Source organism: Peromyscus maniculatus, chromosome 5, assembly GCF_049852395.1.
Source record: "Peromyscus maniculatus bairdii isolate BWxNUB_F1_BW_parent chromosome 5, HU_Pman_BW_mat_3.1, whole genome shotgun sequence".
NCBI lineage: Eukaryota > Metazoa > Chordata > Mammalia > Rodentia > Cricetidae > Peromyscus > Peromyscus maniculatus.
Window position 1 is genome coordinate 14,009,394 of NC_134856.1, and position 23,491 is coordinate 14,032,884.

Sequence of the window (23,491 nt, forward strand, 5' to 3'; positions counted from 1 at the left end):
TAACATTTGAAATTTGGAGCTGTTGACAGCAAATTTCCACCATGTTAGGTAGCAAAATGAAATGAAGAGTCTGAAGAGAGAATAAGGAGCCAGTACTCAGAAATCGAGACCAGAAAAAGTAAAATCTGGTGTTTTCCAAAACACATGAGCTTCTAGGGACCAACCATGTTTCTGTTGTGCAGATCCATGAAATATCCCTGTAATGTTATGCGAAATTGTCTTCTCTCTTACTTTCGCTGGATGTATTGCTTCTTTGAATTAACTTAAAGGACCATGACAATGTAAATGTAGATTCTCAAACCAAAGAGGACATGACACCTGCTTCCCGGAGACCACCTTACTATAGCATTCTACACAACACACCTTGAAAGAATCTGGTACAGAGATGAGAATTAGTGTTTTCTTCTATAATGGATTGAGTGGGGATGGGGAAAGGGAGAGGAGTACTTTAAAAATCATTCCACTGAGCTTTCCTTGGTTGAGCGCACCCTTGGTTGAGCGCAAGCTCACCTGGGTAAGCAGAGTTATACTCGCTCAGGTTTCCCACTGTACACCAGCAGAGGTCTCCACTGGAGGCACTGAGACCAGCATTTCTTTCTCAGGCCAGATTCAGCACTGCAGAAGGGTCCCTCTGGGCAAGGCTGGAAGTTCTCCAGTGCTGAACTAAACAAGGCCCTAGAATACTGATGTTTTCTTTGTCTCAGATCATCTCATCTATAAAGGATTTACTGCTTACTGCAAAGGATTTCTAATATCTGGTATGCTTACCAGTGTTCCCAAGAGGGACATAGAATAGTTTCCAGTTCTGCCCAGGGCCTTTGCTCATCTCTTGTGGAATGCCCTCCCAATCCAGCATTTTAGCCTTTCAGGCTTATCTCAAACCACACTTTAGGTGAGCAGATGAGTATCCTTTGGTTAGGACAGTCTTCAGACCCACCACTGACTTGGCTCTTCAGTTATTAAGCAGAATTAAGAACATCACATTAACTTTTTGCCTTGGGTTTATTTGATATTAGGACTAATTTCTACAAATATCCTTGGTCACCCATGTTTGCTGCCAATAGCACAGGATTGTGTATTCTCACATGTGCTGGGTTTTTCATCGTATGGTTCTGAAGCATGTTAGTTTGGGATAAGAATCTTTTTTGCTGAGAAAAGTAACTTTAACAAAAAAAATATGTAGTTTTGTTCATTTACAAAATTTGGTTTGGAGGTTGGCAGCTGACGTCTTTTAATTGTATTTTTCTACACTATAAATATGTATGTCTTCCAGTCGAGTCAGCAAGCACCCACAACTGCGCAGCTCAGTTCAACAGATCCCACAGATGGCAGCTTAAATGAACTTCACATTACAGTAAGATCTTGCAGCAACCTGCAGTCCCGAGTGAACCACCTGCAGCCACACGCATATGTTGTGTACAAGTTTTTTGATTTTCCAGACCATGACACAGCCATCATTCCCAGTAGCAATGATCCGCAGTTTGATGACCACATGTGTTTCCCAGTGCCAATGAATATGGATTTGGATCGATACCTTAAGTCAGAGTCTCTGGGTTTTTATGTGTTTGATGATAGTGATACCCAGGAGAATATTTACATAGGGAAAGTCAATGTGCCTCTGATCTCGCTGGCACATGACAGGTGTATCTCAGGTAAGAGTGTGTTCTTGATTCTATGAAACTGTAAAAGCAAACTTAAAGTATACCTTAGTATTATGTCTATGATTTATTAGTAACGAATTTTCCTAACCTTAGGCAATATTTGTACTTCAGGTCTATAATACTGTTTATATTTTTAGTTATTTCCTTGGTTGGAATTACAGCACTTTCAGTGCCTGAGGGACTATAATATACACCATATAGTCTATTTAATAATAATAGTAACTTCATTACATTAAGATATAAAAAGTCTAATGTAATTCCATTCTCTCTTCCCTCCTTTGTGTTGTTACTTCCATGTATATGTACATAGTATGCCGGTAATTTGACGCTTTTATTAGTGTATATTAATTACACAAAACAATGGGTTTTGACATTTTCATACATGTACATAATATGTGATCATATTCACCACTCTTCCCCATTACCGTCTTTCCTCCCTCCCCCACCCCTTTGCCCATATACAGAAAAACAACAATGAAGTGTTCTAATTGCTTTATGTAGTACCTTACTCCTGTAATAAAATTAAGAGAATGAAAACTAGTTATAGAGATCTTGATCTTTACCTGTATATTTACTATTTGGGTATTTATTTGTCCTATAGATCAACTTCCTTTCTCACTCTGATTTATGTCCTTACCATTGGGTCATTTCCTTGCTCCATGCAGCTCTGCCTCAGTCCTTTATGATGTATGTTATCTTGTGTGTTACGAACCAAACAATGTAATTTTATAATTACTGGTTTATATAATTATCTTTTAAACCAGTCAAGAGGAGAGAAGAAAAGGTAGTTGCCTGGTCCCTTATGATTACATATGCAGTTACCCTTTTGGTCCCTATCAGATGTGTGGATTTGAGTTACCATCATGTGTCTTTTTCTTTCAACCTGAAGAAAACTTACTTAATATGTGCTGGAAGTCAGGGCTGCTGCTAGCAAGTGGATTCACTCGTTGTTATCTTGGAGTACTCTTACTTTTCCTTTGAATTTTTTGAAGGCTAGTCTTGCTAGCTAGTAGTTTGGTTGTTGGTTTTTGGCGTGGTTTTGTTATCCTTCTAGCACATTTAGTACATCAAACCACTGGCTATGGGCAGCCATTGTTTCTAAGAAGCCACCTGTTAACCTTATTGTGAGTCATATATGCATGGAGCTGTTTTTAAGGCTGTGTTTGAGGTTGGAATAGTTTGTGCCTACATGTGTTTCCTCTGTGTTTCTTCTTCTTGTGGTTTGTTGAGCTTCTTGTGTGTGTAATATAATGTTACGCACCCAATTTGAATAGTCTGTCAGATCTTCTTTAGGTATTTTCCCCGCCTCCTTCTCCTCTTCTGATACATAGTTGGTATGTTTAGTGGCCCCCATAGGTCTCTCTGGCTTGGTTCTTCTTTCTTCCCATTCTTTTCATTTGATAGTTTTACTGTTCCTTCTTCCAGTAGACTGAATTAGTTCCTGTGCCACTCACCTCTCCTGTTGAGCCCACTGTTGGATATATTCCCTTGCAGTAGTGTTTTCAGCTCCATAATTTCTGTTACTTCTTTTACTTCTTTTTAGTTTCTTCTTCACCATCCTCCACTTCCACTCCCAATGCTGGCTGGGTCTCCAGAGGCTCACTTCCAACACAATTTTGGATGGATGGATGGATGGATGGATGGATGGACAGATGATAGATAGATAGATAGATAGATAGATAGATAGATAGATAGATAGATAGATAGATAGACAGACAGATGAGAGAGACATGGAAGATAGGTTCACTTTACTGTGTCTATTTGATAGGTCATTGTCATATAATTTAATTTTCCTCATAGATTTTTATTGAAAAAATTTCCATATGATATATTCTGATCATAGTTTCCTCTCTATTGACTCCTCCAAGATCCTCCCACCTCCCTACCCACTCAACTCCATGCCCTTACTTTCTCTCTCTCTTTAGAAAACAAACAGGCAGAAAGAAAGGAAGGAAGAAAGAGAGAGAAAGAAGGAAAGAAAGAACCAAACAAAGACAGACACACAGACAGACAAACAAAACCCATAAAACCATAATAAACAAAAGACCAATAAGACAAAAAAATGCCAAAACAAAGCAATTTAAGACAAAAAGTCTACAAAAATCACATGGGATTTGTTTTGTGTTGGCCTGCCCTTAACTGTGATTAATATACCCAGTGAGACTCCACTGGGGGAAATCTAACTTGTCCTTTACAAGCAGGTATCAACTGCAGATGGCACCTGGGGTAGGAGTGGGAGTGTGTGTCCACTTCCCCCTTTCAGCACTGGGACCACATCCGCCTTGAACCTATGCAGGTTGTAGAGAGCTACCAATAACCTTGGCAATAGCCTAGGATATTTGGGGGATTTCCATGGGGACCTCTTGGCCAACTAGTCAACTAGATATAACCCATTTCTGGAACTAGGTGTTTTGCTTGGTGGTGAAAGATTTCTAGTTGGGGCATAGTCGCCCCCTTTATTTGGAGACTCCACTTGTATTTCTTTCAAACATGTATATATTTTAGGAAGCTTCTAGAGGAGTAGGTCTCCATATGACCCTTCACATAGCCATTAGGGTTACTTTTCCTCCCCATACTCCTTTCTCATCCATCCCCCTCCCCATGTAATCCTCCCACTCCAGTCTCTCCCTGCCTTTCTAGTACTCTACTTCCCTTTCCTTAAGAGGTCCTCCCTTCCGCCCAAGTCCCTTACTTATATGTAACCTCTGTGGTTGTACATGTTATAGCATGCCTATTAAAGGCTTAGAAACTAGTATGCAAATAGAGTTAAAACATACTAAATTTGTTTTGGGGGTCTGGGTTACCTTACTGGAATTTTTTTTTAGCTCCATTCATTTACCTACAAATTCCATAATTTTGGTTTCTTTAACAGCTGAGTAGTATTCCGTTGTGTAAATATGCCACATTTTTATTATCCATTCATCAGTTGATGGACATCTAGTCTATTCCCAATTTCTGGCTATGATGAATAGAGCAGCAATGAACATGGATGAGCAAGTCTGTCTGTGGTAAGATGTAGAATCCTTTGGGTGTGTGCCCAAGAGTGGTATAGCTAGATTTTGAGGTAGATCTATCCCTAGCCTCTTGAGGAACTGTCACACTGATTTACACTGCAGTTGTACAAGTTTGCACTCTCATGAGCAAGGAATAAGTGTTGCCTTTCCCAACGTCCTTGACAGCATGAGCTGTCATTTACTTTATTGCTCTTGGTGATTTCCACTGGCATAAGATGGAATCTCAGAGTAGTTTGGATTTGCATTTCCCTGGTGACTAAGGATATTGACATTTCTTTTAAGTGTTTCTTGGCCATTTGTGTCTGATTTTTTAAGAACTCTCCATTTTAGCTATGTATCCCATTCTTTAATTGGGTTGTTTTCTTGATGTCCAGGTTTTTTATTTCTTTATATATTTTAGATATAAACCCTCTATCAGATGTGAAATTGGTTTTAAAAATTGCCCTTCTGTAGCCTGCCTAATGATGTTGTCCTTTGCCATACAGAAGTTTTTTGGTTTCATGAGGTCATTCCATTTATTAATTTTTTGTTCTTTTCTTTCTTTATTCTTATCTAATACAATACATCCGGACCACAGCTCTCACTCCCTCCCTTTCTCCTAACCCCAGCAGTTCCTCTCTCCCCCAGATCCACTGCTCCTCCATTTCCCCTCAAAAAAGAGCAGGCTTCCCAGGGATATCAGCCAAACAAAGGATAACAAGATAGAGTAAGACTAGGCATAAACTGTCTAGCATGGCTAGATGAGGCAACCCAGCAGAAGAAAAAAGGTCCCATGAGCAGGCAAAGAGTCAGAGACACCTCCACACCACTGTTAGGAGTCCCACAAACCCCTGAGCTAAACAACCACAGCATATATGTGGAGGGCCTAGTGTAGACCCATGCAGGCTTCTTGGTTGTGCCTCAGTCTCTGTGATCTTCTATGAGCTCTGCTTAGTTCATTCTGTGTCCTCGATCCCTCTAGCTCCTATAATCGCTGCCCCCCTTCTTTGGAGTTCCCTGAGCTCCACCTAATGTCTGGCTCTGGGTCTTTGTATCCGCTCCCATTAGCTCCTGAAGGAAGCCTCTCTGATGGTGATCGGGCTAAGCACCAATCTAGAGTACAGCAAAAATCATCAGGAAACATTTCATTGATTTTATTTACTTATTTGTTTATTTGTTTATTATTTATTTATTTATTTTGCAGTCATTTATGATTCTACCCCAAGTCTCTGAACCATCCAGCTTCCAGATCCTGGCCATCCAGGCAGTGTCCAGCATGGGCTGCCTCTCATGGCTTGGGCCTCAAGTTAGACTAGTCATTGGTTGGCCACTCCCACAAGCTCTGAGCCACCATTGCCCCAGCTCATCTTGCAAGCAGGACAGGTTGTGGGTTGTAGGTTTTGAGGCTGGGTTGGTATCCCAGCACTGAGAGCCTAGTCTGGTTACAGAAGATGGCCTGTTCAGGCTCCATATTCTACATTCCTTGGAGTCCTCACTAGGGTCACCCTCCTAGGTTCCAGGAAGTTTCCACTGCACTAGGTTTTCATATCACCCTCTGAATGCCCGCCTATTCCAGTTGTCTCTCCCTGTACTCTCTCCCTCCGCCCCTCCCTCACCCACTTGTTCCTATCCCCATCCATCCCCAGTCCACCCATAAAATCTATTCTATTACCCCTTCCCAAAGAGATCCATATGTGTGTCCCCAGACCTCTCCTCTTTATCTAACTTCTCTGGGCCTGTGGATTATAATATGATTATACTGTACTCAACAGCTAGTACCCACTTATAAGAGAGTACATATCATGTTTACCTTTCTGGATCTGGGTTGCCTTGCTCAGGATTATTTTTTCTAATTCCATCCATTTGCCTGCAAATTTCATGATGTCATTTTTTTCTAACAGCTGAGTAGTACTCCATTGTATATATACCACATTTTCTTTATCCATTCTTCAGTTGAGGGGCATCTAGTTCTTAGTGCCTGTGCTATCAGTGTTCTGTTCAGAAATCTTTCCCTGTGCCAATGAATTTAAGACTATTCCCCAGTTTCCATTCTGTCAGATTCAGAGTATCCGGTCTTATGTTGAGGACCTTGATCCCTTTGGAGCTGAGTTTTATGTAGAATGATAAATGTGGATTAATTTTCCTTATTCAAAATGCAGACATCCAGTTTGACCAGCACCATTTGCTCAAGATGCTGCCTTTTTCCCAGTATGTTTTTGGTTTGTGGTTTTTGGTTTGTTGTTGTTGTTTTGATCCTTTATCAAAAATCAGCTGTCCACTGGTGTATGGACTTATGTCTGGGTCTTCAATTCAATTCCATTGATTGACGTGTCTGTTTTGTGCCAATACAATGCTGTTTTTATTACTCTACCTCTGCAGTACAACTTGAAATCTGGGATGGTGATACCTCCAGCAGTCCTTTTATTATTCCAGAATGTTTTAGCTATCCTGGGCTTTTGTGTTGTGTGCCTTTCCATATGAAGCTGAAAATTGTTTTTCAATTTCTGTGAAGAATTGTATTGAAATTTTGATGGGGATTGCATTGAATCTATAGATTGCTTTTGGTAGGATGGCCGTTTATACTTTCTAAATCCATGAGCGTGGGAGATCTTTCTGTCTTCTGGTATCTTCTTCAATTTCTTTCTTCTGTATCTTAAAGTTTTCATTATACAAGTTTTTCACTTACTTGGTTAGTGTTACCCCAAGGTATTTTATATTATTTGAGGCTATTGTGAAAGGTGTTATTCCTGGTTTCTCTCTCAGTCCATTTGCCATTTGTATATAGAAGGATTAGTGATTTTGTGTGTGTGTGTGAGTTTATTTTGTATCCAGCTACTTTGCTGTAGTGTTTATCAGCTGTAGGAGTTTCCCAGTGGAATTGTTAGTGTCACTTGTGTACACTATCATACCATCTGCAGAAACTTTGACTTCTTTCTTTCCAATTTGTATCCCCTTAATTGCCTTCAGTTATCTTATTGCTATAGCTAGAACTTCAATATACAATGAATAGGTATGGAGGAAGTGAACAACTTGGTCTTGTTTCTGATATTAGTGGAATTACTTTGAGTTTCTGTCCGTTTGAGTTGATATTAGCTGTGGGCTTGCTGTAAACTGCCTTTGTTGTGTTGAGGTATGTCCTTTCTATCCTTGGTACTGGATTTTATTATGTTGGGGTGTGGGACTTTTGTCAAAGGCTTTTTCTGTTTACTGTGATATGATCATGGTGGGGAGGTTGTTGTTGTTTTGTTTTGTCTCTCAGTTTGTTTATATGGTGGATTGCATTTTTCCATTTACATATGTTGAGCCATCTCTGCATCTCTAGGATGAAGCTTACTTGATCATGGTGGATGATCTTTTTGATGTGTTCTTGGATTTGGTTTGCAAGTATTTTGTTGAGAATTTTTGCATGTATGTTCAAAAGGAAAATTTGTCTGTATTTCTCTTTCTTTATTGGTACTTTATATGGTTTGGGTATCAGGGTAACTGTGGCCTCATAAAACAAATTGGTCAATGTTCCTTCGGTTTATATTTTATGGAATAATTTGGGCAGTATTACCATTGACTCTTCTTTTGAAAATCTGGAAAAATTCTGTGCTAACACCATCTGTCCCTGGACTTGTTTTGGTTGGGAGACTTTGAATTCCTGCCTCTACTTTACTTCATACTGTATGTGGGGGCAGGGAAGGGGAAAGGCTACAGCATGTGTTCTAGTGCAGAGCTGGAGATGCAGAAGAGAGATTGGATCTGGAGAGAGGAAGAAGAAGGAAGATCTGCAGTTAGCCTGCCGCTCTATCCATGGCCTGTGAGCCAGGCATTCGAGGCTGGGATCATGGGATGAGGCAGGGGAAGGAAGGTTGGAAGGAAAGATCTATGTGATCATTGGTAATGGGTCAGAAAGGAAGGGAAGACCACAGTAGATGTTCTGCTACAGAGCTAGGGGTAAGACTTGGGGATTAGATTTGGAGGATTGTCGGGAGAAGAGAAGATGCACAGTTAGCCTGGCTGCTTCCCTAGCTTGAGTGGCCTACAGGTTCCCAGGCCTCTGCTGTAACTCTTAGAATGACAAGGCTTCACTCTGTCATTGGTCAAAGTGATTTTCATAATTTGCAGGGATATTTGAGTTAATGGATAATGAAAAGCATTCTGCAGGAACCATCCAAGTTATATTGAAGTGGAAATTCACCTACCTTCCACCAAGTGGATCAATAACTACTGAAGACCTGGGAAAGTTCATATGCAGAGAAGAGCCAGAGGTTGTTCAGAAACTACCTCCAACATCTTCGGGTGTTACATCAGTTGTAGTGAGTAGCAGTGGCTTTCAGTTTCAGTTATAATGCTTTGAATATAAAGTTAATAGCCAAGTAATTCCACCAAAAACTAGCTGAAGCCTCCTCTGAAATGTAATTATCATTATAGTGTGATGTGTCATTTTATCTTAGGCACCAAAACCTAAACCAAGACAACGTTTAACACATGTGGACAAAAAGGTCTCTTTTGTGGATACCATGCCTCACCTGAGTCCTGTGAGTAATAAATACTCCAAATACCAGTTCCGTTTCTTGCAGCAAATACTTGACAGTATAGACTGCACTGTACCTTTCCAACATAGTAAGAGACAGTAGACCCAGCACATCTTTACTGTGGTACCAGTTTCTGCTCTTAATCGGCCCCTCCATGACCCTCTAGTCCTTTCCAGCTTCCAGATGAGTCTTCTGCTCCCATTTATAAAAGAGTCTTTGAAGAAGTTGTATAAATTCTGTCTCCCTTCCCTCATATTGTTTCTTGATCTTACACAATCAAGCATGTACCTGCCTAAAACTATTCTTGTAATGAATACAAAATAACATACATGGTTTTCTTCCCATTAATTCAAGGAGACTTCTCCTCCTCCTCCTCCTTCTAAGGATATAAAGGATAATTCCCCAGAAATGGAACACACACCAGAAACAGATAAAAGTATACCAACTGTTACATATACTTCCAAGGTATGCCTTTGTATTAAAATTATTTTGAAAGGTTTATTTTGGGACTTAAAAGGCTATATTTTGTGTGTTAGACATGATTCAGGAAATCATAGCATTTTTCCTACTTTTGAATATGACTTCCTCATAATAGAAAGATTTTTTAAATGATAACTATAGCAGATATAGTCGTCCACACATTGGCAGAAAAATCTATAAATATGTAAACTAAATTCAATGTAAAAGTCATTTTGAGATTAATACATCCTTCATTATTTTGTTTAGTTTTGTTAAGACAGGATTTTATGTGTACCAGGCTGATCTGAAACTTACTGTGTAGCTGTGGATAACCTTGGGTTCCATTCCCTCCTGCCTCCACCTCCACGTGATGATATTACAGACATGCACTACCACACTAGGCTAACTTACATCCTTCATTCTTAATGTGTATCTGGATCTTTATTGACCTGTGTGTTTTAATCTGTTTCTACAATCTAAGTGACTGTTTTCTAATGAGTCTTTAATAGCTATGTTGCGTATGTGTTGTGTTGTTTGACTGATGGAGGTCGTTACAGAGGTAGAGTTGGGAGTGGGAGTAGTGGAGGAGGAAAAGGAATTGGAGGTGGTGGGGGGAGGAAGAAGAGGAGGAAGTGATGTTGGTAGTGATGGTGGAGGAGATAATGGTGGTGAAGGAGGAGGCGGTGGTGTGCTTTAGAGACATAAGCTCACTTATAGCTCAGGCTGGCTTAGAACTCACTTCTCCTTATACAGTTTATGCTGGCCTCAAACTCCTTGTGCCAAGGTTCTGGGCATGACACTCTATGCCCAGCTATCTATCTGTGTACTCAAGTCTCAGATGTACATGTTTTATTATTCCAGTGCTTCAACAAGAATGACATAAAATGTAACCCAAGCAATAATAAATACAGCAATGTGCGTCTCTTCTACATGTTTCATAGGAAAGCAGTGTGGCTGAGGTAGAAAAAAACCTAGAGAAAATGCAACAAGGAAAAGAAGATGACATCTCTTTCCTCTCTGAGGGTCAGCTTGCATCACAAAGTGTGGCTTCCTCCGAAGATGAAACAGAAATAACAGAAGACCTGGAGCCAGAAGGTGAGTTTGTGTTTAAACTGTTGTTGTCCACCTGGCTCGGCTTTGCTTTCTCTGCGAGGGCATGCGTGTCTTCCTCAACACATCATTCAGCAGTGAAAGCCACCTCATGACGCCCACCTCTTGGCGGAAGTGCTGGGTGAGCAGCGTTCTCTGTCAGGCTGTCATCTCTTCTCCTCGGTCAGCTTGGGGCTTCCTATAGAATGCAGGTGTCATTGCTGAGCTTGTCACCAGTTTATGTCTTAGACATCTCACATCTCTTTGGGTTTGGTATTATCAAGTGGATTATTCTTTAGCTTTGACTTTGTTAGATTAAAATCAAGAATTGTGACATAAAAAAGAGAATATACTGTCTCATTTCATTAATATAAAGTGTAATGAAATTGAACTAATTCTGAATAGACAGGAAGTAGGGAAGTAGCATGTGGAAGCCTGGGTGGGTGCAAAGGAGAAAGAGTCAGAGGAAATGGGTGTTGGTTAGGTACACTGCCCTTTTGAAAACATGTATTTATTTTGCATATGCTACACACATATTTGGAAGTGAAAGAACAGCTTTTGGGGGTTGGTTCTCTTCTTCCATGGAGGTTCCAGGTATCAAACTCCGGTCACCAGGCTTGGTGACAGGCACCTTTACCCACTGAGCCATCTTGCCAGCCAACATTTGCTATTTTAATTAGGAAGATAGAGGTAGTTTCACAGAATTAAATGTCAAATAGCAAATTTTGTAGTTTAAATATGTATAGTTTATTATATGTATATTTTTACCTCAATAGAGCTGTCATTTTTTAAAATTCTTTAAAAGTGAGGATAACATTGATTTTTTTTTACACACTATTTTGTGTAAGCCATTGGAAAATATCTGCTCTATGATGGCAGGTGTGGGCTCAGCTGTTGTGGAAGCTCTGGTGCCATGTTGGAGCTGAGACTAAGCATCATTCTCCACTTACCACCCCCACAGCCTTTGTGCATCGCTTGCCCAGACACTCTAGCAGGCACCCAGTGCCTCTCAGACTTAATTACTAAGTCATGAAAATTCATATGGCAGCTTAAAAGAACGCGTGGGAGAGGAATGGAAGAAAGATGTTCTTTCTATAATTGATGAGCCAAATGTAGGACTGCAGAAGCTAGTTGGGTCTGGCTGTGGTAGACAGCTTATGTCTCATGCTCAATTGCATGAGTAGAAAAGGGCTGCCTCTCACTGTGTAGCTACAGCTGCATGTGGCCTAGTAACAGTTTCATCAGCTTCCTGCTGAGGTGAGAGACAAAGGCTTGTGGACGGTGCCATCAAGTACTGTAGAGAAAGACTTCATCAGAGTATAGGCTCGTTACAGAAGCAGAGTGCCACTGCTGCCGCAGAGTCCTGCAAGATGGCTGCGTGGCATGAGGGGTGACCTCATACCTGGGCACAGATGTGCATATATCATCCTTCAAATACATAGTGACAGAGGAAGGAAGGAAGAAGTGGACATTTAGGACATTTGACTTCTGTTGGTGGTGTTCACAATGCCATTGATACTTTTTCAACTGTGGTTAACTAGGTTCAGAGTTTTACTAACTTTCCAGGCTGACATACAAAGTAATGGATTTCTCCATTGCATTTCATACCTATGTGTCATTATGCCTCGCTTTCTTTCAGTCTCCTCCTCTGCCCCCACCCCAGCTGCCTCCCTTTCTTCCCCCAGTTAATCCACTTCTTCTTTTCTGTCACATGTATGGCATTACCACACTTTTACACAGTTTGCTATGTAAACTGATATGTCCAGAAGATGGAAAGATTGGCTAGTCCTCTCACCTGTATTTTGTGACTGTCCTGTAAGTATATATGGAAATTTGTAAAACTGCTTCTAGTAAGCAGAATATAGCAAGTTTGTTTAAATAATTAGAGGAATTATGAAGCATAATAAAGTCCAGAAATGAAGAGAAAAAAGAAGGAACTGGAGAGATGGCTTGGTTGGGAAAGGTACTCGCCACCAACCCTGAAAACCTGAGTTTGATTCCCTACACCCACATAAGAGAAGGGAGAACTGACTCCTACACGTCATGCTCTGACCTCCACACTTGTAGTGGCCCATGAACCACACACCCACAAATAGATAACTAAATGTAAAATTGTAAGAGGAAAAGTAATATTTATTACCTTATACATTATTTTCATTAATTTTATAATATAATAATAATTATTTTTATTTCTTTTGTGTTTACCAAAATTAAACATGGGAGTTTTTCAGGTTGCTTTTCCTTTCCTAAAATACACATGCAAAAGGGATAAGCCTGGTTGTCGTGTCGTCCTTTTATGTTGTCTTGTGGCATGTGCAGTGAATGTCGGCTAACTGGGTACATGTTGGTTGTGTTTCCTGACAGATGAGGACAGGTCAGCTTCTGACAGCGATGACTGTATCATCTCAGGTTCTGTCTCCGAGGATAACAGGCAGGTGAGTTGCTCTATGCCAGGACACTGTTCTAAACTAAGGCTGGCTGTCATTCTCAGCGTATCAGACTTCAGAAATGGAAATTTAAGACAAAAATATTTGTGGAAAAATTTTACTTGTCTACCACAGGACAGTTTTACTGATAAAGTTTTTCTCTATGTGTTTATGTATGTATGCACATGTTTATATGAAGGTACATGTGTATGCATGTGTGTGGAGGCCAGAGATCAACACCAGGGGTCTTGCTCAATAACTCTGTCTCTTATTTTTTGAGACAGAGTCTCTTCTGAACCTGCCGATCTGGCCAGACTCTCTGGCCAGCATGACCCCAGGACCTCACTGTCTGTCTCCCTAGTGCTGGGATTATAGACTTACACTGCTGTACCCAGCTTTTGCTTTTTTTATGGGTGTTTCGGCAATCAAACTCAGATTCTCATGCTTGCATGGGAAACACTTAACCAACTGAACCACCGCCTTGGCTCCTGCTTATCCTTGTCTTAGGACGTGGACTACAACACGTAAGCATTGCTTTTGCACAGAGGGCCTGACACGGGCAGCGAGATCCACCTCTTGCTAGTCAGCCGACCTCCCCACTTCCCTTTCAATGCCTGTGCACAAAGATGCAGTAAAGCAGATCTGCATCTCAGAGAGCACATCTGCAAGGCTGCGCTGAAACGGTAAAAGCTTACCTGCAAAGCTTCAGAGAGTGTTCAGATCTAAATGTGTCTACTGCCGAACTCTCAAAATGACTTCACTTCTGACAGAAAAACTAAACCTGTTCAGAGAAATGATTAGACATGTCCAGGGATTCTTTGTTTTGTCTCACATCACTGAAATATAAGTATATAAAATGAAATATTGAAAAGAAAATTCTATTTCAAAATATACATGGGAGGTTTCCTGCCTTTAAGAGCATATTTTTATCATAGAGGGAAAGATTTTATAAATTCCATGTAAATAGCACCAGGCAGGTCACACATGCCTAAGTTCTCAGTACTAAGAAGAATGAGTCGTGAGAAGTACAAGTTCAAGCCCAGCTAGCTTACATAAGGAGCAGGGCTAGCAGATGTCCATTGGGTGGAAGGACTTGTCTCCAGGCCTGAGGACCTGTGTTCACCCCCTGGGTCCCCCGAGGTGGAAGGAGAAAGCAGACTCTGGAGTCGTCCTCTCCATGAACACATCATGTCATGTCATATGCACTCACATACATACACACACGATAAATGCATATGTAATGGTCATGTTTTAGAAGAGAGAGAGAGACAAGATGGTGGGTGTGGCTCAGTGGTAGAGCGCTTGCCTAACCTTCAAGGCCTTGATGCCCATCACTAGAGTGGAAGTGAGGGAAGCAAGGATGGAGGGACACGGGGAAGGGAGTGTAAATACAGTGGAAAGGCTTAGCGCTCTCGCTCGCTCTCTAGGAACTCCCAGGGAGGTTTCTGTTGTTGGTTTTTAGAATTTTGCCTTTACTGAAAAAATCCAATACTTCTTTTAATTCCTCTTTTACATAGTCTAAGCTTAATATCTCTGTAAAACAAAACCATGAGCTAACATGTTTGTTACAGTGCCTCCATGAAACAAAGGTATACATCTGTGTGTGTGTGTGTGTGTGTGTGTGTGTGTGTGTGTGTGTGTGTGTGCATGTAGAGATCAAAGGCTGACACTAATGTCTTCCTCCACACTTTCCACCATAGTTCTTAACATCGTCTCTCACTGAACCTGGAGCTCACTGATGGTCTAGACTGTTTGGCAAGTGAACTCCAAGAATCTATCTGCCTGTGTCCATCTCCTAAGTTCTGGGGTTACAGGCACCTGCTGTTGCAATAAGCTTTTTATGTGGCTACTGGGGATCTGAATTCAGATCCTCATGATTACACAGCCCAAGATATCTATTTTTTATGTGCTTGTATTACCATAATTAGTATATAATTACCACTTATATTAACATTCTCTAACCTGTGGTAACCTGGTATGTGGAATGTTCTTTGCTTAAGATTGATAAATCAAGCTGGGCGGTGGTGGCGCACACCTTTAATCCCAGCACTCAGGAGGCAGAGGCAGGCGGATCTCTGTGAGTTCGAGGCCGGCCTGGGCTACAGAGCGAGTTCCAGGAAAAGGCACAAAGCTACACAGAGAAACCCAGTCTCGAAAAACAAAACAAAACAAAACAAAAAAAAAAGATTGATAAATCAAAGAAGGAATTTTATACACACTTATCTGAACAGTTTTAATTATGGTACTCAGTTAAATTAAATTTAATATTTTTGCTTAATCAAATGCTAAATTGTTAAATAATTTATCAAACCAATGAATGGAAATTCTGAGCCTCCTATTAGAGCTGGTAATAATATCAATAAGAAAATAAGCTTTTTGTGTGAGGTTCAGTTTTATAGTCATAAGAACTGACAGTAGATAGTGGAAAAATGGATGGATGGATAGATAGATAGATAGATAGATAGATAGATAGATAGATAGATAGATAGATAGATAGATGATAGATAGATAGATAGATAGATAGATATTTACTAAAAGAATTGGCTGCTATAATGGAGATCTTCAGTGAGCAAGCTAGTGATGCAGGAGAACAGATTGCGTATTGCCAAGTTGAGTCCAAAGGCCTGAGAAGTAGGACATCTATTGGCAATGCTTTCTGATCTGAAAGCCAGCAGGCTCAAGAACCAAGATTCTGCCTCAGGCCAGGTTTGAAGGTGTGTCCCCATTGATATAACCGTGGCACAAGGAGTTCCTTCTTTGTCTGTGTGAGTGGTGATTTTTGAGGTAAGGTTTCACTGTGTAGTTCTGGCTCTCCTGTAGACCAGGCTGCCTTAAGCTCATAGAAACCTGCCTGGCTCTGCCTTGTGAGTGCTGAGATTAAAGGTGTGTTCCACCATGTCCAGCAAGGAGCTCCCTCTTATTCAGCCTTTTAGTGCCATTATCCCTTCAACTGACTGGACAGAGCCCATCCACCCTAGGGAGACCAATGTGCTTTTTTGAATCTATCTAGATTTTAACCTATCCAGAAGCACAGTTGTCAAGTCAGGAATGATTTCACAACCATTATGAATTGACCAAATGTCAGGGTATCACATGGCTTAATCAAGTTGGCAAATAAAATTAGCCATCACACCATTTCACTAAGAACCTTCCATTTATCATGTCTGCATGTGTGATTTTTCTCTCTTTTTATCAGTAGTTTATTCTGTAAGACAGTGATTACTTAAGCTGGCTTTTTGGGCACATAAATGATTTAGTCTTTGAACATAAGAATATAAGAAATGAAATATTGAATCATTGCTGGGTCTATGAAGACAACAGTAAAAGAATATATTTATCCTGTCAGTTTATAAACAATACTCCTCGTGCTGTAAGCTAGGAGTTCACTGCCTGCTGTGATAGCAAACACAGTGTCCTGCCCCTGCTGTTAGCGAACTGTGTACTGATTGGAGAGATGGGCTTATGGAAAGCCAACTCGTGTTAATAATCCATCAACTGGGTTGTAAATAAGATCAAGAGCTGAGTCAGTCAACACTAGAATTCTTTAGTTAATTCCTGACCCCCTTCTCGTTCTCCAAATGAGTAACCTGAGATCTTGAAAGGAAGAGACTGCCCACAGCCATTTCCCTAGTTAAGGATGTTGAAAGGAAGGATCAATTTGGGGTAATTTTAAAAATAGAAATGCTAAAGGATATGTATGCTCTGATCTGGCATACCCAGCTCCTTCCCTTACAATCATTTGGCTAACTTCATCTGCTTCTTTTGCTTATTGCCCAAAGATCGTCACAAAAAAATGCCCATCCCCAAGGGAAGAGACCTGATTAGTCATATCTAACCTCTGGACTGGGCCCTGCATCACATGGTAAAGAGAGTCCTGCTGCAGCTGTGATATCTCAAAGACAAAAAGAAAGTTATATGCACATCTAGTGTAGGAAGGGATGCAAGAATGCACCACCTGCAACCTTTCTGTAAGGAGGCCTTGTTTACAACAACAAGGAGGAACAACAGAGACTTTGGATGTTGGCCTGAAGTAGACAGCAGGGGCAGTGTAGCAGTTAATCTGATTTTCAAGACACGATTCATCATCTTTAATTAACTTTGAATGCAGAGAAAAGGTTTTTCTAAATTTTACTAGGCAGTGTTTGAAAACATTGCTTACTGTCACATTAAGAGGAACTGCTCTTGGCATCTCATGGGCAGAGGTCAAGGCTAAAGTAAACATGCTGCAGTGTTCAAGACCCACAACAAAGAGCTCGCCAACCTAATGGGCCAATACAATTTTAATTTGCTGTCCAAAATACAACTCGTGGAGAAGTATTGAAGCTTCACCCCCAAGGCAGCAGTGTTAAAGAGCTGAGGCCTGGAGGAGGTTGGCTGGGTCATGAGGACTCCAACATCATGAATAGAATTAGCACTCATATAAAAAGGCAGAATGAAAGGGAGCACTCCTGCTCTCCTGCCACAAGAGAACATAATGTTCCTCCTCTCTGGAGGACACAGCATCAAGTCCCGTCAGAGACAGAGCAGACACCAGACCTGCCGGCACCTTGACCCTGAGCTCTTCACCCTTTGGAACTGTATGTATGAATTCAGTAATTATAAGTTTCCCCGTCTGTAACATTTGTACAAATGGACTAAGATAGTGACATGCACGTTTCCTATTGATTATGAAAGAAAAAAGAAACAAGAAGGAGAAAAAAGAAAAAAATGGTTTCGGTGACCCTTTACCCAGCAGCCCTTCTGGGGATGAGAATCTAAGCCTAGTTATTACTCTTTAGCTGGTTTATGACTGGCAGACGTGGAAGCCGTGTCCTTCTGAGACAGGTCCTATTGGCTCTCCCTTGCCATCCTTCACAGAATAATGAGTTGTGCCACCATTTTTGAGTGACCTCAATACTCATTTGTATAAGCCCATATTTCTGTCATTTTTTTCTTTGAACTAGTTATTGCGGATTCAGCTGTGTCCCCTGCCTAAAGAGCTATGTTGAAAGTACATCCTGATCACCAGTGCCTGTGGGTGGGAGCTTGTTTGGAAATGGGGTCTTTGCAGATGAATGAGTTGTACCATTGGGAAGCCTGTGCAACAGGGTCCTTAGAGAAAGAGGAAGTCTGGGAACAGAGACAGACATGCACAGAGAAAGAATCCCATGTGGACAGGAAGTCAGGACACTGGAAGCAAAAAAAAAAAATCATAGCTTATTAGTTCACCAGATGTCTTTAGGAGCTACCTGGTGTGAAAATCTCAGGACAGTGATGCGTAGTCTTTGTAGACAGGTGGACATGTCAGTCAGATTGTCACTGCTTGTAGAAACCCTGCGATAACCATCCTTTGAAGAGTCTCAAAATAAGCCAAACCAATCCAAACTAAACCAAACCAAATCCTAATCAAATCAAACCACTAAACCAAAACCAAACTAAACCAAACCCTATGCTACCCCAAACCAATCTAAACCAAACCAAACCATCACTAAACCCAACCCCAGCTAATCAGACCAACCCTACTAGGCCTCAAAACTCTGAACTCACCCTTTCAGCTGACTGACCTGGTGCTCCTCGAGCGTTCTGCAATTACCTTGTTCCATCCAAAAATTGTTTCGAACCTCAACATTTCTTGCTCCATGTTTTAAATTCTCATGCTTTTCTCACTGGCCTCTAAATCCTTCCCTGCTTTTCCCTAGCTCCTAATTATCTGTAACACTGTTGCTAACTCTATGAAGTCATCCTTCATCGTGGCCCCTTAAACAAGACACCTCTTAGAGCATTCTTACCACACCCTGCACACTCCACTCCCCTTGCACTAATCGCCTGTTTTATTAGTCACTACTTCATAACATTCACATTGGCACTAGGCTACCCTTCTTGGATCACAATTCCACAATAGAAGCAAGCCAGGCATGGTACGTACTCATGGAATCCCAGCACTCAGGAGAATATGTTCTCACATATTTAATCATCTCTGAATAGCGCATAGTACCCATATAATGAATGCTATCCAAACAGATGTATTTTCTAAGGAATCCTGATGAGGAGGACACAATTGAAAAACTATTTTTGAGTGAGGCTGGTGATGGAAGCCTGGCAGGTGGTGGTGAGCCCTTGAAGTACAGGGACTGTTTCTTTTATACCTGTCTGATTCCAGTGGGTGCTATGGAAAGGAGAATCCCAGGCATGCTTAGCACAGAAAACACTTAGGAACCTGTTTGCTGCAGTCCAGGTCTGCCGTGTCCCCCAAAGGCCCACGTGTTACATGCTGGTCTGGTCTGGGCACTATTGGTAAGTGGAGTCTCCAAGGAGGAAGTTAAACTTTGAAGGAGGTCCTGAGACAGCAGCACCTCTTGTCTCACCCCTGGCTGTGAGTGGGCAGTCCTCCTCTTCCCTGTGCCTGCATGGTGTGCCTTCTGACACAGACCAGAAGCAACAGGGCCAGCCGCTGCAGACCACACTTGTGACGTGTTAGCCCGGACTAGAGGCCTGTTAGGTTGCGGTGGTGTTAGAGTCCTGTTACGTTGCCGAGGCTAATGTCAGACTCCTAAGCTCAGAGCAATCCTCCAGCCTCAGCTTCCTGAGTAAGTAGGTCTACAGATAAACACCACTACACCTAAGAATTTTGAAGAATGGAAGAACAATGGATTCATTCATAAAGCAGACAAGTGATGCTTACTCTAGGGACTGGGAATAAAGCAGTCTAAGAAATGGGCTCCTATTGTTTTTAGACGTATTTTTCTTTTATGTGTATTAATGTTTCGCCTGCATGTGTGTCTGCACTACACAGAGGCCAGAAAAGGGAGTCCAGTCCCCTTAACTGGAGTTACAGACAGTTGTGAGTTGCCATGTGGTTGCTGAGAATTGAACCTGAGTCCTCTGAAAGAGCAACAAGAAAACCACTGAGCCATCTAGGCTCCTATTCTTAAGGAATTTGTGTTCTTGGGATATATTTTAAAAGGTAGATTTGGTGTAAAGAATAGTTAGAGGCAAAGTAGTTTAAAAGTTATTAGATAACCCACCCTATATTATCCCTTCTTCACAGACTTTTAGAAGTGCTTCATTTTATAATATTGCAGTTAGGACTAGAAATAGTGTCCTAGATAAATCTCACGGATGCCAGTTACACTGTGGACTGGAATCCTCTGGTATCACTGTGTAAGCAGTTTAAGATCACTTAGTTTCTTTTCTGTGTTAACAGATCCTGACAGCTCATAGCTATCTCTTAGAATGTTGATCCTTAAAAGGAATCTAACAGATTTCCCAGGACTTGGACATATTTCTTGGTTCCTTCCCTTTCCTTTGTGTCTGTGATCTATAATTAATCATAGATTACTTCATTTTGTTTCATTTCATTTACAACATTTATGAGCTTCACTTTGTCAGTATGAAATGCCTGTCCCCTCCTTTCCTTTCCAAAGTGGTATAATTAGTGTTAGCATCTTTTTTAACAGGCTACATAAAGTTTAGTGGCGGGATTAAATCAAGTCATTAACATAATGTGCTACCCAATTGGCCCCTATCTCTCTTCGTTTCCCGGACATCAAAGTGGCGCAGAGCGCGAGTGTAATTGGGCCTTGCTGGCCTGTCAGATCCCGTCAGCCTGATGACTGCTGCTTTTGCTAAAAAGCTTCTAGGCATGATAATTAATGGGGGTAGGGAATGGAAGTCTGGGAAATGTAAAACTTGGGACATTTCTCTATGAATATTTTATTAATTTGAATAATCATAAGTTAACAGTATCAATTTGATGTATAATACATCGATTAGAAGCCTTGTTTCAGAGCCTCAAAATAGACATCAAAACTGAGAACCTGCACTTGCCATGGCATTGAAAAATTAATCCTTTTGCATCATTGTCAAGTTTATCCCTTAAAGAGTGTGTCCACTTTCCACAACAAAATATATGCCGTCAGCTCATGGGTGTCGTATGGCTATTCTTAGTTGTCAACTTGACTGCATCTGGAATTAATTAAAACCCAAGTAGCTGGGTTCACCTGTGAGGGATTTGAAGTAGGAAGACCCACTTTCAATATAGATCTTTTGAGGTAAGAAGGTATACCTTCTATCTGGGCCACACCTTCTGGTGGCCATCTATAGAAAGGACATGGAAGAAGGAAGTTTGCTCTCTGCTTGTGCTCACTCTGGCTGGCAAGTCCATGCCTTCACTGGCATTAGAGTCTGCTTCTTCAGGATTCCAGCATATACTGAAGACTAGCTGAGACATCCAGTCTCAGTTGCAACTACTGGATTCTTGGACCTTCCATTAGTAGAGATCCACTGTTGGACTAGCTGGATCACAGCCTGTAAGACACTCTAATAAATCTCCTTTCTATAGATAGATAGATAGATAGATAGATAGATAGATAGATAGATAGATAGATAGATAGATAGATAGATAGATCCATTCTATCGGTTCTGTTCTTCTAAAGAACCCTGACTAATGCAGGTGTGTTAAACGTGTTTGCAGGTAAGAACTGCAGATTGCAGGGAGAGAGAGTGGGCTTTAGTGTGCAGGATACCTCGACACCCCCGCTCTGTTTCCCCTAATGGCGGTTGTGTAAAAGCAACCTTGGTCATCTGGACTGCCATCCAGTCCACTGGAACGTCATCACTGAACAACAAGCTGACATTCCCAGCTGCTGCAGAGATGATATCAGCAAATACATTTTAAAACTTCAAAGATCAAGATGGGAAAAAAATGCCCTAGTTTTAGAATTCACCTATTAAAAAATCATCAAATGACTTAAGAATCTTGCTGGGTGGTGGTGGCATACTCCTTTAATCCCAGCACTTGGGAGGCAGAGCCAGGCAGATCTCTGTGAGTTCAAGACCAGCCTGGGCTACCAAGTGAGTTCCAGGAAAGGTGCAAAGCTACACAGAGAAACCCCGTCTCGAAAAACCAAATATATATATAAAAAGAATCTTATATGATATCCTACCATTGGGTAATAAACCCCTCTCAGTGTTTTAGGTATAAAAACTTAAGCTAGCAAGTAGGTTTTTAAGTATGTTTTATATAAAACCAGAACTGTTGCCTTGTTTTGCTGATAAGGATTGCTTTTAAAACTATTTTATGTTTTCATGGCACACACCTTTAATCCCAGCCCTCGGGAGGCAGAGCCAGGCGGATCTCTGTGAGTTTGAGGCCAGCCTGGACTACCAAGTGAGCTCCAGGACAGGTGCAAAGCTACACAGAGAAACCCTGTCTGTTTCTGTTTTGAAACCAAACAAAAAAACCTGTTTTATGTTTTCTAACCTAATCTTTAGTGTGCTATGAGCAGCTTAGCTACACTGCTCACCAGTTTATTGTCTGTGTCATCTCCAGGGGGAGACTGAGTGGTTTCACAGAGACCATGTAATATGAAGTGCCAAAAGTACTTGCTGTCTGATCCTTGCAGAAAAATTGTCAACTCCTAATTTATTGGATGGGATGTGCTTAGTAAATTTCCATAGGAGACCATAGATTAGATTAAGCATTTGCACTGGGCTGAGAAGACTAAACTAGTGTAGACTAAATAAATCACAGTAACTGAGTTTTGTTTAGTCCTGAAAGGCTGCATAGCCAATTACTCAAACGATCACAGGTAGTCAAACAGTAACCAATTGGCTGATTAGAGAGGTAGGAGCCAGTTAAGTTTCTGGGTTTCACATGGGTTTTGGTGACTGGCATCTGATCATGTGGCTGGCTGGTGTTCTCAGAATGTGCTCAGTGTACAGATCATCTGGCTCTTGTTTGTTCAGGTAAGTTCTACTGTATTTAGTGTCCAGGGAACTTTACCTTTAGACGATTAAACAGAAGCTGTTATTTGTTTATAATTTATATTCGACCAGTGGCTCTTAATCTGTGGGTCGTGACTCTTGTGGAGGTTGAATGAGCCTTTTACAGGGGTCACATATCAAATATTTACATTACAGTTCATAACCGTAGCAAAATTACAGCTATGAAGTAGCAATGAAAATAATTTTATGGTTTGGGGTCAGCACAACATGAGGAACTGTGTTAAAGGGTCCCAGCATTAGGAACATTGAGAACCACTGTGTTAGACTGTTCCTAATGATGACACAGATTGCCTCTGCAAAAGAAATTAAATTATTTTAAGTTATTTAGTACTAATCCTGTACTGAAATTTCACATGACTAAGGAACAGTTTAATGTGGACACTGGAATTTCTCTGTAAGTAGCAGAGAAGGATCAGTGAACACAAGATGAGTGCACAGTGACAGGGTCAGCCTCGAACCAGAGTGGCCATATCATCTGACAGTTTGTGAGAGAGGCAAACACTTGAGCCCTACCCAGCCCGGGGGGATCAGAGGTTTTAAGAAGGGCCCCCAAACCTCTGTTGTAGCATGTAATTCTG

The 23,491-nt window shown here is 41.1% G+C and overlaps 1 protein-coding gene across 8 annotated transcripts in view; it reads left to right on the forward strand.

Annotated features, from left to right (window-relative positions):
* Positions 1-23,491, forward strand: part of Rpgrip1l (RPGRIP1 like) — a 96,330-nt gene that overhangs the window by 50,247 nt on the left and 22,592 nt on the right. For 7 of the 8 annotated variants that reach the window (XM_006984040.4, XM_042277316.2, XM_076571710.1 and 4 more), the window contains 6 exons: positions 1,274-1,652; positions 8,765-8,955; positions 9,094-9,177; positions 9,529-9,639; positions 10,575-10,728; positions 13,087-13,157. In XM_006984040.4, the coding sequence (XP_006984102.2) occupies positions 1,274-1,652; positions 8,765-8,955; positions 9,094-9,177; positions 9,529-9,639; positions 10,575-10,728; positions 13,087-13,157 (990 nt within the window). The remainder of the gene's footprint in view (positions 1-1,273; positions 1,653-8,764; positions 8,956-9,093; positions 9,178-9,528; positions 9,640-10,574; positions 10,729-13,086; positions 13,158-23,491) is intronic. The other variant, XM_076571709.1, reaches the window with a different exon arrangement.